Genomic DNA, 15,563 nt, shown 5'->3' with positions numbered 1-15,563 from the left:
ATCTATATGCCTGTTCTTCTGCCAGTACCAGGCTGTTTTGAGTACAGTGGCTTTGTAGTAAACTTGTCATGTATTGTGATCTCTCCGACCTAGTTTTTCTTTTTCTTTTTTTTAATATATTTTACTGATTTTTTTTTTTTTACAGAGAGGAAGGGAGAAGGATAGAGAGTTAGAAACATCAATGGGAGAGAAACATCGATCAGCTGCCTCCTGCACCTCCCATTGGGGATGTGCCAGCAACCAAGGTACACGCCCCTGACCGGAATGGAACCTGGGACCCCTCAGTCCACAGGCCAACGCTCTATCCACTGAGCCAAATCTCTCATGGCCTACCTAGTTGTTCTTGCTGCAGCTATTCAAGGTCTTTTGGATTCCTTATAAATTTTTTCTGGCTCTGTGAAATATGCCTTTGATATTTTAGTAGTAATTGCATTGAATCTGTAGATTGCCTTGAGCAGTATGGACATTTTAATGGTGTTGATTCTACCAATCCATGAACACAGTATATTCTTCCACTTGTTTTTATCTCATTCTATCTCTTTTTTCAATGTCCTGTAGTTTTCCAAGTCTTTTGCCTCCTTGGTTACGTTTATTCCTAAGTATCTTAAAAAATTTTGCAATGGTAAGTGGGATTGTTTGTTTAGTTTCTCTTTCTGAGAATTCATTTTTGGTGTATGAAAAAGCCATTGATTTCTGGGTGTTGATTTTGTATCCTGTTGATTTTGCCCAATTCATTCATTTATATTTTTTATTTTTTTAAAATATATTTTATTGAATTTTCTCAGAGAGGATAGAGAGTTAGAAACATCGATGAGAGAGAAACATGGATCAGCTGCCTCCTGCACGCCCGCTAATGGGGATGTGACTGCAACCAAGGTAGATGCCCTTAACTGGAATTGAATCTGGGACCCTTCAGTCCGTAGTCCGACGCTCTATCCACTGAGCCAAACCGGTCAGGGCCCAATTCATTTATTAAATCTCGTAATTTATTGGTGAAGTCTTTCTGTTTTCCTATGTATAATATCATGCCATCTGCAAATAATGAGAGTTTTACTTCCTCCTTTTCAATTTGGATGCCTTTTATTTCTTGTCTGATCGCTGTGGTTAGGACTTCCATTGGTATGTTGAATAAGAGTGTTCAAAGCGGACATCCCTATCTGGTTCCAGTTCTTATCTTTGGGGAAATGGTTTTAATTTTTGCCGATTTATTAAGATGTTGGCTGTATGTTTGTCATATATGGCCTTTATCATGTTGAGATATGCTCCCTGTATTCCCAATTTGCTGTGAGTTGTTATCACAAATGGGTGTTGGGTTTCATAGCATCCTTTTTCTTTATCTGTTGATATGATCATGTGAATTTTGTCTTCCAATTTGTTTATGGGATGTACCACATTTATTGATTTGTGAATATTGTACCAGGCGGCATCCCTGGAATATGTCCCACTTGATTATGATGTATGATCTTTTTAATATATTTCTAGATCTCTTAATACTTTGTTGACAATTTTTACATCTGAGTTCATCAGGGATATTAGCCTATAATTCTCTTTCTCTGTAGTTTCTATCTGGTTTTAGAATTAGGATAATGCTTTACTCATAAAAAGAGCTTGGACGTGTTCCTTCTTGGATTTTTTGGAATAGTTTGAGGAGTATAGATGTTATTTCTTGTTTGAATGTTTGGTAAAACTCCCCTGTGAAGCTGTCCAGACCCAGGCTTTTGTTTTTGGTGAGTTTTTTTTCTTACTGCTTATATTTCATTCAGGTTTTCTGCTTCTTCCTGATTCAGTTTTGAGAGATTGTATTTTTCTAGGAACTTGTCCATTTCATCCTCATTGTCCAGCTTGTTGGTATATACCAGTAGTTGTTCATAGTATTTCTTAAAATCCTTGTATTTCTTTTGTATCAGTTGTTACTTCACCACTTTTTTTATTTTTTATTTTTTTTAAATGGCTAACTGCAGGTAAAGACCTGCAGTTCAAGTTTTTTTTTTTTTTTTTTTTTAACATATTTTATTGATATTTTACAGAGAGGAAGGGAGAGGGATAGAGAGCTAGAAACATCGATGAGAGAGAAACATCGATCAGCTGCCTCCTGCACACCCCCCACTGGGGATGTGCCCGCAACCCAGGTACATGCCCTTGACCGGAATCGAACCTGGGACCCCTCAGTCCGCAGGCTGACGCTCTATCCACTGAGCCAAACCGGTTTTGGCACCACTTTTGTTTCTGATTTTATTATTTGAGTCCTCTCTCTTTGGTTCTTGAAGAAATTAGCTAATATTTCAATTTTGTTTATCTTTTCAAAGAACCAGATCTTGGTTTCATTGATTTTCTTGGTATTTTCTTTTAGCCTCTAAGTGATTTATTTCTCCTCTAATCTTTATTATTTCCTTTCTTCTACTTTGCACTTTTCTTGTTCTTCTCTTTCTAGTTCTTCAATTGTAGGGTTAAATATTTTTTTTAATTATTTTTTTATTGATTTCAGAAAGGGAGAGGGAGAGAGAGCTAGAAACATCAGTGATGAGAGAGGATCATTGATTGGCTGCCTCCCCCTACTGGGGATCCAGCCCGCAACCCAGGCATGTGCACTTGACCGGAATCGAACCCAGGACCCTTCAGTTCATAGGCAGCAGGGGGGCGCAGTTAGGGGCGACCATGCTGGCAGAGACAGGTAGTTGGGGCCTATCAAACTGGCGGGGGGGTGGGCAGTTAAGGGTGACCAGGCCGGCAGGGAGGGTGCAGTTGGAGGCGACTTAGCCAACAGCAGGGCGGGGCAGTGAGGGGTGATCAGGCCGGCACCCAGGGGCAGTGAGGGGCGATCAGTCTGACGGGGGGGGGGGGGCAGTTTGGGGCGACCAGGCAGGCAGGTAGGCGAGCGATTAAGAGTCAGCTGTCCAGGATTGTGAGAGGGATCCCAGATTGGAGAGGGTGCAGGCTGAGCTGAGGGGACCCTGCCCCCACGTGCACGAATTGCGTGCACCGGGCCTCTGGTGTTCTAAAAATGTCAATTAAATCCATCTAATCCATTGTGTCATTTAGAATTTCTGTTTCCTTGTTAATGTTTTGTATGGAAGGTCTATCCATTGAAGTCAGGGGGTGGTAAAGTCCCCATACTATGACTGTTTTGCTATCCATCTGTCCCTGAAAGTCCTCTAGAAGGTTTTTTATATATTTAAGTGCTCCTATATTGGCTACATGTTTGTTTCCCAGGGCTATATTCTCTTGTTGGATTGATCCCTTTAGAATTATTAGTATTATGTACTGACCTTTGTTGTCTCTTATAATGTCCTTTATTTTGAAGTTTATATTGTCAAATATGAGTATTGCTACCCCAGTTTTTGTTTTTTTGTGTGTGTGTTTGGGGTTTTTTGTGTGTTTTTTTTTTTAATTTTCAATTTTCCTGGCAAATTTTTTTCCATCACTTCACTCTCATGATCTGTCAGTTTTTTGTTCTGAGGTGGGTCTATTATACACCATTTCATTGGGTCATGTATTTGTATCCATTCAGCTACCCTATGTCTTTTGATTCAAACATTTAATCCATTTACCTTTAAGTTGGTTATTTATAGGTACTTATTTATTTCCATTTCAATTCTGTATGGCCATGTTTTTGTCCCTCTCTCCTTCTCTCTGTTTGCTCTTCTCATTATAGCAATCCCTTTAGCTTTTTTAGTTGTGCTATGTTGGTGATGCTAAACTTATCTAGCCTCTTTTTGTCTGGAAAGTTCTATATTTCACCATCTATTTTGAATGATAGCTAGAACAATGTCAGATACTGCCTATGATTGGCACTGCGTACCCTGCTTTGAGCTATCAGCAATCCGCAACTTTTGGGTCTCCCCACTGTGGCTGGTTGCCTTTGGGAAAGACCATGATGTGTACCAGGGTCTGCTTTTCGTATCCCTGGGCCCCGGAGGAGATCAGGCAAAGGCTCAAAGCCTCCAGAGACCCATCTCAGCCTGCAGTCTGATTGTTGTCAGCATTAATTACCCTCAGGCTTTTGACTGCAGGGTGGGGCGAAAGGTGTTCCAACAGGGTGGGGCCATTGGCTTTCCCCCAGGCCAGTGGTCGGCAAACTGCGGCTAGTGAGCCACATGCAGCTCGCAAGCCACGGTTTGCCGCTCTGTTGACTAATCAGTTTGTCGACCGCTGCCCCAGGCAAAAACTGCCTGGATAGCGATAGCCCACAGCAGAAAGATGTCCTCCACATCATGAAGAAATGACTTAGCACAGGATACCAGGGTGGCTGCCCTCAGAGCTCCAACCTCAGAGCCCCCAATCCTGGACTCTCCTCACACAGCTCCAGTCCACTATGCCCTCCGTCTGCCAGAGCCCATGGTGAGTGGCTGCTCACGAAATTGGCCATTTAAGAGGGTGCCTGCGTTTCCACCATCTCGCTGGCAGACTGCAACCCTGCCGCTTTTCACAGCCAGATGTTTTGCGGGCACCGCTCTCAGTTCTGGTGCTCTGGGCTGGGGATCTCAGCTGGGGTTCAGACACCAGAGTTCATAGTGGGAACAACCCACAGCCAAAATATCCCTCCGGAAAGTGAACTGTTGTTATCTGTGGGAACCCAGCCAACCCTTTTGTGCTTCTGCACTGCCTACCAGTTTGTATGCAATCCCCACTTCCCATTTCTTTGTTACCAGGGTTCTCTCCAGCTAGTCCTCAGCTGTTTTTTCAGGATGGCATTTTAGTTGTCTTACCAGCTTGGTCTTGGGAGCTTGTCAGTGTGCCTTCCACTTACTCCATTGCCATTGTTTCTCCCCTTTTCTCTTTCCTTTATTACTGTATTAAGTGTCATCACATTTCATGAAGCAGTTACTCTTTTAATCCTTTCACCCTTATGGAGCAATTATGGCCTGAGAAATAGATTTATCTGCATGTGGGATAAAGGGTGTTGGCTACGAGGGGTGTTGTTTTGATCTTGAGTAAAGATTGAAAAGTCTTACCTCCTTGATGCTCTATGAGCTGAGGTCATAATAAATAATGTATGAGTCCACAATGACTTTGGTAGCAATGTTTTTCAGTGACAATTGAGGGTGAAAAATAGTGCTGGGAACATTCTGATTTCTGTTTCTATTCTATGGTAGGTTGTGGCCAAAAGAATTTCTCTTATAATTCATGCCAACAAACACTAAATGGTCCTTTGATGTGTAAGTTATGGGGCTTTCACTGATGTTATATGGGCTTTTGCGGTTTTTCGAAACAAATGTTTTTAGTGTATTTCACACAACAGTCCACTCATGTTACTGTGGTTACTATGACTCTGATTTTTAACCCTATCTATCTTCAAATATATTTGATTACCCATCTTCCCAGTCATCCTTTCTATGCAGTTCTCTCCTTTTTTGCTCTTTTGCATTGCTCTTTGTCTTTATTGAGCTCTTATTCGCATCTCTGGTGGGTGTTTGTTTATTTGTGGGTACCTGTCTACTTATTCTGGCAGGGAGATAAATTCTTCTATCTCCTATTTTGCTATATTGCTGGTGTCACTCACATAGTTTTGTTTTTTTATTATTCTGTTTTGGTTTGTTGTATTCTGTTTTGGTTTGTTTTTTTCTCTATGGTTTCTTCCATGGACTCTTGTCCTACTGGCCATCCATCTTTTCAGTTTTTCCTTGAGGATTTCTGTCATCTGTATCCAATGAAATTTCTCCACCTGGATTTAAGGGGAAAAATCATTGTGCATTATAGGAGAAAGATGGCTACACCCATGACAGGGTGGACCCAGAGGCCGTCTTGCCTTGGTGAAGGACTGTTGGATAAAGTTTGACATGAGAGCTTTACTAAGATTATAAGTCAGAACTTATTTTCCTCAACAATGTTTTGTTACCATTGCCAGTTCTGTACTCCATTCTACTTGTGCTTGCTTATTATTGACACCTTGCAAACTACTCAGTTTTTTTTTTAATGATTTTCTTTATTTTAGTTACAGAGGGTTGGAGAGAGGGGAGAGAGAGAAACATTGATTGGTTGATTCCTGTATGCAGGCCAAATGATGGTTGAACCTGGAACCTGGGCATTTTTCCTGACAGGAATTCGATCTAGCAACCCCTTCATGGGAAGGATGATGCTCAACCAACTGAGCCACACTATCTATGGCTAAACTACTCAATTCTAACTGTTATTATTTCTACTTAGGTTTCCAGCTTATGGATAATCTTTACCTCTCTTAACTTTGAACCTCAACAGCTTTCCTGTTTACTGCACTCCAATCTTGGTCCATGTCTTTAGAGCCTTGTGTCACATACTGTATTAACCATACACATCATGTGCTGTAATGCAATGGGTTTTTATATGTTTGAGCACATTCACATTGTTCTACATAGACTGTGTCATCAGTTCGAATGGTCCCACAGGAAGCTGTTTGTAAAGAAACTACCAGTGGCCCCTGCATCTCTTGTTTGTGTCCCATCTTATTATGTTCATGCCCCTCCCTTGGTAAGGTCTCCACCATTGACTGACCTTAGGGGTCAAGAAATGTATAACGTGCCGAAACCGGTTTGGCTCAGTGGATAGAGCGTCGGCGTGTGGACTGAGGGTCCCGGGTTTGATTCTGGTCACGGGCATGTACCTTGGTTGTGGGCACATCCCCAGTGGGAGGTGTGCAGGAGGCAGCTGATCGATGTTTCTCTCTCATCGATGTTTCTAGCTCTCTATCCCTCTCCCTTCCTCTCTGTAAAATATCAATAAAATATATTTTAGAAAAGAAAAAAAAAATGTATAACGTCATTTCCTCAGGATATAACTCACTGGTCTTGAAAAGCATCCCATACACTCATGCCTAGCTGTGACAGATACACATTTGAGATGAGAGTATTTCTTCCTTCTAAAGTCATCATGTACTTCACCTGCATTTCCTTTTATTTAGGTTGCTGCTGTGGAGCAGAGAATGTGGAGGCACCTCTTGAAGAGAACATTTCTGTAAGAGTGTCACAGGCAAGGAATCCCAAGTTAGCTTTGTCTTCCCAGAAGAGCCACCCCTGTGAGAGTTGTGGACTAGTTTTGAGAAACATTTTCCACTTGATTGAGCAGCAGGAATTACAACACAGGCAGATCCTGTTGAGGTGTGGGGCATGTGCAAAACAGTTTTATTTCAGTGCCCCATTTCACCAGCAGCAGCACTTGAGAGAGAAGCCTTTGATAAGAGGTGTGAACACGGTCTCACTTGAAAAGGGCTGCAATTTCAGTGTGTTTCAGAAGCTTTTTACCTGTGGAGAGGTGGGGCAGGACATCCTTAGCACAGCAGGGCATCTCCAGCAAAAGGTTCCTCAGATCAGTGAGAAGCCAAATGGTATCTCGATGTGTGGGGTGACATATCAAGAGAAAAATAATTATTTTACTAGAAAAGAATATAAGAAAGCCATTGGCTATAAGTACACGTGTGTTTGGGACAATGGTGTCCCTCCTGGAAAAGCGTATTTCTGTTGCCGTGAATGTGGAAAACATTTTGCCCGATTTTCTACTTTTTGTTATCATCAGAGATTTCATGCAGAAAAACAGGTTTATGAGCACAGTGAATGTGGGAAATCCTTTATCACTAGTACTGGCCTCCTTTATTATCAGATATGTCACACAGGTGAAAGGCCTTATCAATGTATGGAATGTGGGAAATCTTTTACCAGGATCCGTTACCTTCGTCGTCATCAGAGAATTCACAATGGAAAAAAGCTTTATAAGTGCAGTGAATGTGGGAAATCATTTATTCAGAACTATACCCTTCGTTGCCATCAGAGAGTTCACACTGGAGAAAGGCCTTATGAGTGCAGTGAATGTGGGAAATCTTATACCCAGAGCAGTGGACTCCGTGCTCATCAGAGAGTTCACAATGGAGAAAGGCCTTATGAGTGCAGTGAATGTGGGAAATCATTTATTCAGAAATATGCCTTCCATTGTCATCAGAGAATTCACACTGGAGAAAGGCCTTACAAGTGCAGTGAATGTGGAAAATCATTCAATCGGAAATATGTCCTTCTTCGTCATGAGAGAATTCACACTGGTGAAGAGCCTTTTGTGTGCAATGAATGTGGGAAATCTTTTATCTGTAGAAGCGGCCTCCGTTACCATGAGATGACAGTTCATACAGGAGAAAGGCCTTATGAGTGCAATGAGTGTGGGAAATCTTTTACCTGTAAAAGTGGCCTCCGTTACCATCAAATGAGAGTTCACACTGGAGAAAGGCCTTATAAGTGCAATGAATGTGGGCAATCTTTTGTAAATAGTAGTGGCTTCCGTCATCATCAGAGATTGCATACTGGAGAAAAGCCTTATGAGTGCAATGAATGTGAGAAATCTTTTACCAGCATCTATTATCTTCATTACCATCAGAGATTGCACACTGGAGAAAGGCCTTATAAGTGCAATGAATGTCAGAAATCTTTTAACACCATCTATCATCTTCATTATCATCAGAGAGTTCACACTGGAGGAAGGCCTTATGAGTGCAGTGAATGTGGGAAATCATTTATTCAGAAATATGCCTTCCATTGTCATCAGAGAATTCACACTGGAGAAAGTCCTTATAAGTGCAATGAATGTGGGAAATCATTTACTCGGAAAAATGTTCTTCATCGTCATGAGAGAATTCACACTGGTGAAAAGCCTTATGTGTGCAGTGAATGTGGAAAATCTTTTACCTGTGGAAGTAGCCTCCGTTACCATCAGATGGGTCACACGGGAGATAGGCCTTATGCGTGCAATGAATGTGGGAAATGTTTTACCAGTAGTAATGGCTTCCGTCGTCATCAGAGAATTCACACTGGACAAAGACCTTATAAGTGCAATGAATGTGGGAAATCTTTTATCAGTGGTAGTAACTTCCGTCGTCATCAGAGAGTTCACACTGGAGAAAAGCCTTATGTGTGCGTTGAATGTGAGAAGTCTTTTACCACCAAACACTGCCTTATTTGTCATCAGAAAATTCACACTAGAGAAAAGCCTAATGAGGGTAGTTAATATGGGAAATCTTTTAGCCAAAATTCTAACCCTACTCCCCACAGAAGAGTTTACATTGGAGGAAGGTCTTGATATGCAGAAAATACAGATTTTTTTGTTCAACTGTAACAGTACTATAAGAAACTCCATGAAGCCCTATTTGTCTGAACTGAATTTGATACACTGCAACATCAAGAGTAGGGAGATTCACAATAAATTTTAGTGCTGTGAAAACCATGTGTGTATATGTTACCCTTATTAAAGTTTTTATTTATTTCAGGTGAAGGGAGAGAGAGAGATAGAAACATCAATGATGAGAGAGAATCATTGATGGGCTGCCTCCTGCACGCCTCCTACTGGGAATTGAGCCCACAACCAGGGCATGGGCCCTTGACTGGAGTCAAACCCAGGACCCTTCAGTCCACAGGCCGACACTCTGTCCACTGAACCAAAACAGATAGGGCTACATCAGTTTTTCTTTGCTGTTTTTTTTCTTCAGATCTTCTTTGTCCACCATTACAGTTTCTCATCCTGTGTTATCACTTCTCTTGCTACAATATTCCACTTTCCAGGCCTTTCTGAAAAGACAGAACTTTGAATTCATCATTTCTTTCTTGCTACTGGGCCTTCGTACCCTGTTAGAAAATAAGTGATTTCCCTCCTTAGCATCCAACCCACCTTGGATGCTGTGCCCCCATGATAACCTGCTTTTCACAGTGCATTTATGTCATTCTTTTCTCCTCTCCCTCCAAGGTTCTTCATACTCTGTTCTCATCACTCTTTAACATTTTCTGTATTCCCATGAGGTGACCTCTTTCTGTTCTGGGAAATTGATTCCCAAATTGACTTCTCCCTCAATATTGTTTAATGCAGTGTTTGCCAACCAGTGGTCTGCGAACCACTGGTGGTCCATGAGGTCTGAAAGGTTGGCGACCGCTGTTTTAAGAAAACCTTTGGAGCAGCAGTTGCCAAATAGAGGTACGAATGTTTGTCGACCGCTGGTCTAATGCACACTTTCTTCCGATGTATTTTTTTCATGGTCATGGAAGCTGGCCTCTGACTTCTCATTTTGTGTGTGAGAGCAGGAATCATCTTTTTAAGATATAGTTTCTCTTTCTGCACTAGATGTTTTAAATGCTATTCAGCCTGGCATCCCTAGAAGCTGAGCACTCTTTTTAAAAGTCTCAACTGTTCTACTTAATGGATGAGAAAATATTTTTTTAACATGCTATATTTTCCAGCTGAAAACTAGGTTATAACTTATTTCTGCTTCACATGACTTTCTTCCCAGTTTCCCTAATTCAGATTTTTCTTCATTCTTATATGTTATCAGTGCATTTATTTTCCAATGGCTTTTGTTTACACATTGTATTTTTAATGCTTTTACTTAGACTTAATTTACATACCATACAACTTACCCACTTAAATTATATAGTTGATAGGTTTTTAGTATGTTCATATAGTAATGCAACCATCATCACAATGAATTTTGGAAAAATTTATCCTATTTAATAAAAGTAATATGCAACTTGACCATGCCTCTGCTATACCCACCAGCCAATCAGGAACGAGTATGCAAATTAGCCCAACCAAGATGGATGCAGCCATGGAGTGAGCAGGAGGGTCGGGTTTCCCCGGCAATGGAGGAAGCCAAGCTCTTGCAGCCCTGGCCTTTGCTCAAGGCTATAAAGTTTCAATTATGGAAGATAATTAAATCCCAATATCAGGGCCTCTGATTGTGTCGCCGGGGGGCATGGCCGGCCTGCAAACCACCACAGGCCCCTAGCTCAGGCTACCCCATGCCCCAAGGGAACCCTCACCCTTATCTGGGCCACCCTTCAGGGTAAACCAGCCAGCCCCCACCCATGCACCAGGCCTTAATCCTATCTAATAAAAGAATAATATGCAAATTGACTGTCCCTACAACACACAATATGGCTGCCCCCATGTGATCAAAGATGACTGTCCCCATGTGGACACAATATGGCCAGTAGGGGAGGGACCATGTCTGCAAGGGAGAGCAGTTGTGGTTGATCAGGCCACCAGGGGAGGTCAGTTGGGAGGGACCAGGCCTGCACGGGAGGGCGGTTGGGGGCGACTGGGCCTGCAGGGGAGGGCGCTTAGGGGGGACCGGGCCTGCAGGGGAGGGCGCTTAGGGGGGACCGGGCCTGCAGGGGAGGGCGCTTAGGGGGGACCGGGCCTGCAGGGGAGGGCGCTTAGGGGGGACCGGGCCTGCAGGGGAGGGCGCTTAGGGGGGACCGGGCCTGCAGGGGAGGGCGCTTAGGGGGGACCGGGCCTGCAGGGGAGGGCGCTTAGGGGGGACCGGGCCTGCAGGGGAGGGCGCTTAGGGGGGACCGGGCCTGCAGGGGAGGGCGCTTAGGGGGGACCGGGCCTGCAGGGGAGGGCGCTTAGGGGGGACCGGGCCTGCAGGGGAGGGCGCTTAGGGGGGACCGGGCCTGACACGGGAGCTGTTAGGCATCAATCAGTCTGGCAGGGGTGTGGTTATGGGGTGATCACGCTGGCAGGCAGAAAGCGGTTAGGGGCAATCAGGAAGGCAGGAAGGCAAGCAGTTCGGAGCCAGCAATCCTGGATTGTGAGAGGGATGTCCGACTGCCTGTTTAGGCCCGATCCTACCTTAAACGGGCAGTTGGACATCCCTTGAGGGGTCCCAGATTGGAGAGGATACAGGCTGGGCTGAGGGACACCCCCCCCCCCCCGTGCACAAATTTCGTGCACCGGGCCTCTATTATGTACATATTTTCATTGTGGCCTTGATTCCTATGGCTTTGTTTTTGTTTCTAAATTGGAAAGGGTAAATCTTCCAGCTCTGTTCTCTTTCGAGATAGTTTTGACTTTTGGATCCTTTAATTTCCCCCTTGAGTTTTAGAATCAGATTATGAATTTCTGGGGAGAAAAAACCTAGCTTGGTTTTTGATAGGGATTACAATGAATCTGTATCTCAATTGGGTAAAGATTCCATCTTAACCATGATAAACATCCTGATCTAGTCCTTAATTTTTCCCCACAACATTTTATAAGCTTCAAAATAAACATTTCGCACTTTCCTTAAATTTCTAAGTGAGATATTCCTTTTTATGGTATAATAAAAGTAATTGTTTTCTTGTTTGCATTTTCCAGTTATATATTACTAGGATGTAAACGTAAAATTGATTATTTTCCCATCATCTTGGGCCCAGGTAACCAAGTTTCCTGTCACATGAAATTACAGTTTCTCTTTCAGTGGACTCTGTGATATGCTATCATCTTGCTTAGAGAGCTTCTGTCCTCTTTCTAAACACTCTTTAATGTGTTCCTTACCTGTGATTGCCTTCTACAATTGAGGTAATTGGTAGAAAAAAACTTGTATTTTGATAGCCTAATATTTTCAAAGTTAACAGCAGCACAAAAATAGATTTAAATAAATAGACCTCATTATTTTTGTTCTCCATAGAAGTATTATGTAATCAATAATAAACATATCCTAGGGTGAAAATTACTGTATGGAAAATTAATATAGCAAGTGGAACACTTTGGGTGTTTATCCCGGAACTTTACTTGTAGGAGTGGGAATGGCTCTTTGATAAGCTGCCTTTGAGCACACAAATGAGGGATCTGAGCCAGCTTCCTGGACCTTTTCAAATGTGAAACAATTGGAAGTTCAAAGAAGTGGATCTGGAACGTGTTTGAGGAACTGGACCACTTTGCCTATGATGTAGAAGGTAGACATTATCATGGAGAGAAGTGTACTGTTATACAAGTGGTTGAAATTTGTGACAGGAAAACAATGCAGATTGAAGTTATTAAAGATAAAAGGAGTATAGGAAAAAATTCAGGAGTCACATGAAACATGCTACATTGATGGAACTAATCATGTGTTTAAAGTTAAGAGGCATGAAGCAGAAATAGCAGAGGTGCTCTCCTATTAACCTTAAAGCTAACTACCATGTTTTGGAGAGGGTCACCTTTTAGGACACAGTATGCTGATTCTGGGAGCTGACAGCTTCAGGCCAACAACCACAGGAACTAAATTCTACTCACCACCAGTGAACTTGGAAGGGGGCCCTGTGCTAAATACGATCCTAAAACTGACTGACATATTCATGTAGTCTTGAGACCTTGAGAAAAGGACCCAGTGAGGCTATGGTTGGACTTCTGACTGATGGAGACAGATAATAAATGTTTATTGTCTTAAAAAATTTCTGAATTCTCCCAGCAATGACGTTTGGGACACATGCGAAGGATTGCCTACCAGGGAAGCTGATTCAGATGGTGTCTCTAGCTCCTAAAGTCAAAAGATTACAGTGTTTGCCAAATCGTCATGCACACAAAAACAGTCCTGGGCCTTTAATTTCATTGCTCACATAAACTATCTGGTATGGCCTAAGACCTCAGTTACAAAAACACTTCTACCAGGCAGGGATTCTCCAGGGAATCAGAGGTTTATCTTCTAATCAGTCAGGGCCAGTCCTTTCTTTGGAATGTGCAGTGATGGTGTGACACAGGCGCGCTTAGTTAACACTTTACTGCAAGATATCCATCCTCTTTTATGTAGGAACATAACACAGTTATGTTCCAGCCAGACTATTAATTGGGGTATTGATAATTTATTAATTATTGTATTATTATTTATAAATTATTGTATCATTTTCCATATGAAAAACTGTAAACCTATTTTTGCTTCACCTTGTATATCCTGATTCCCTCCACCTTTTAAATTTCCATTGCTCCTTTAACCACATTTCACAGTGTGGTTGCTTTCTTTTATTGTATTTATTTGTTTAATATATTTTTATTGATTTCAGAGAGGAATGGTGAGGGAGATATAGAAACATCAATGATGAGAGAGAATCATGGATCAGCTGCCTCCTGCACGCCCCCTACTGGGAATCTAGCCCACAACCCAGGTATGTGCCCCAGACCGGAATCAAACCCGCAACCCTTCAGTCCACAGGCTGATGCTCTATCCACTGAGCCAAGCCAGCCTGGGCTGTGGTTGCTTTTATTGCTTTCTTCAAGTGTTTGTACCTAGAATTACTAAACCTGGATTTTCTACAAATTTAACTCAAATCTGATACTTTCTACCTTGAAATAGTATCAGAACCTACAAGTTAAGAGTTCATCGCCCCTTTAGATGACAAATGCAAGTCCTGATTGTCACTTGGGCTTCTGACCAACTGGCTATACATTGGAAGTTCTCATGAGCCTCTTCTTTGGTCAATTATACTAGGTCCTCAGGTTACGTTGGAGATCAGTTCCTATGGCACAATATAACGCAATTTTTGCTGTAATTTGTTACCCACCTATATAAACACCTACGTCACTCACATGGAGCACATACACAGCAGTAATGAAGTGAAGCAGTAAAATAAATTTAAAGGAAAGATAACAATTTCTGACCTAGTGGTAAATAAATAATAAAAAAGCACATATGTCGAAATGACGGAACATTTTTGTTTTTATAAACAGTGTAAATGGCAGATAGTGACCACGAAATGATGTACGTCGAGTCTGATGTAACCCAAGGACTGCCTATAATTTGGTAGAGCATCTCACAGAACTCAGAGAAATACTTCCTTATATTTACCAGTTTCTTATAATGGATACTGACTCACAGGTATATAATAGAAGGTCTGAAGGATTACTGAATTTAGGAGCTTTTGTCCCCTTGGAACCTGGGTAACTACCCATTGGGAACATAATGTGTTCACTAACCCAGAATCTGGTTAAGATTTTTTAAAATATATTTTTATTTTCAGAGAGGAAGGGAGAGAGCTAGAAATATAAATGATGAGAGATAATTATCAGCTGCCTCCTGCACTCTCCTTAATGGGGATGGATCCCACAACCCAAGCATGTGCCCTCCACCAGAATCGAACCTAGGACCCTTCAGTCCACAGGCTGACGCTCTATCCACTGAGCCAAACTGGCTAGGGCTGGTTAAGAATTTTTTATACAGGGTATTTGATTATTAAATCAGCCAGAAGATCCTTGAGGGAGGGGAAACTTTGTTCCTCCCCCAAAAGCCTAAGCCATTAAACATCTTAGTCTTTATTGGAGGAGTCAGTCCACTACCGATCCTTCCTTTGCCTCCCTAGGAGAATATAACTACCATGTCTTCCAGTGCTTTGACAAAACCTAGATACATGGCCTTCTAGCCAAACGTCTGCCATATCATATTGTTGGAGCCATCATTGTATCACTGGGGGTTGCAGGTTTCTGTCAGTATGCTGAGGCTAAACCAAGAAAGGTGGCATATTCTATAGAAATTATGATTCTATGCAAGAGTTTGAGTTTATGAGGAAGACTGATATCTTTCAGAGTCCAAAGTGATCTTGGAATACAAAGAATTTCTTTGGGTAGAATTCCATGGAAGTTTGTCTCTGACCCATGTTCCTGAATTATGAAACATGGATAATTGATCTAAGAAATAGTTTCTTTTGTAAATAAACCACTAAGAAATACTGTGGCCCTAGCCAGTTTGGCTCAGTGGATAGAGCATCAGCCTGTGGACTGAGGGGTCCCGGGTTCGATTCTGGTCAAGCGCACATGCCTTGGTTGCGGGCTTGATCCCCATTGGGGGAGGTGCAAGAGGCAGCCAATCAATGATTCTCTCATCATTGATGTTT

The 15,563-nt window shown here is 42.2% G+C and overlaps 1 protein-coding gene across 2 annotated transcripts in view; it reads left to right on the top strand.

Annotated features, from left to right (window-relative positions):
- The window catches only part of LOC308234981 (zinc finger protein 211-like), a 37,841-nt gene that overhangs the window by 5,343 nt on the left and 16,935 nt on the right, over positions 1–15,563 (top strand). The window contains exon 3 of one of the 2 annotated variants that reach the window (XM_080643526.1): positions 6,875–6,942. The exons of the other annotated variant lie outside the window; for it this stretch is intronic. Within the exon in view, the coding sequence (XP_080499652.1) occupies positions 6,875–6,942 (68 nt within the window). The remainder of the gene's footprint in view (positions 1–6,874; positions 6,943–15,563) is intronic. 2 annotated transcript variants of the gene reach the window in all.

This window comes from Plecotus auritus (assembly GCF_963455305.1).
Source record: "Plecotus auritus genome assembly, chromosome: 10".
Classification (NCBI taxonomy): domain Eukaryota; kingdom Metazoa; phylum Chordata; class Mammalia; order Chiroptera; family Vespertilionidae; genus Plecotus; species Plecotus auritus.
This window is presented reverse-complemented; position numbering and strand designations above follow the sequence as displayed.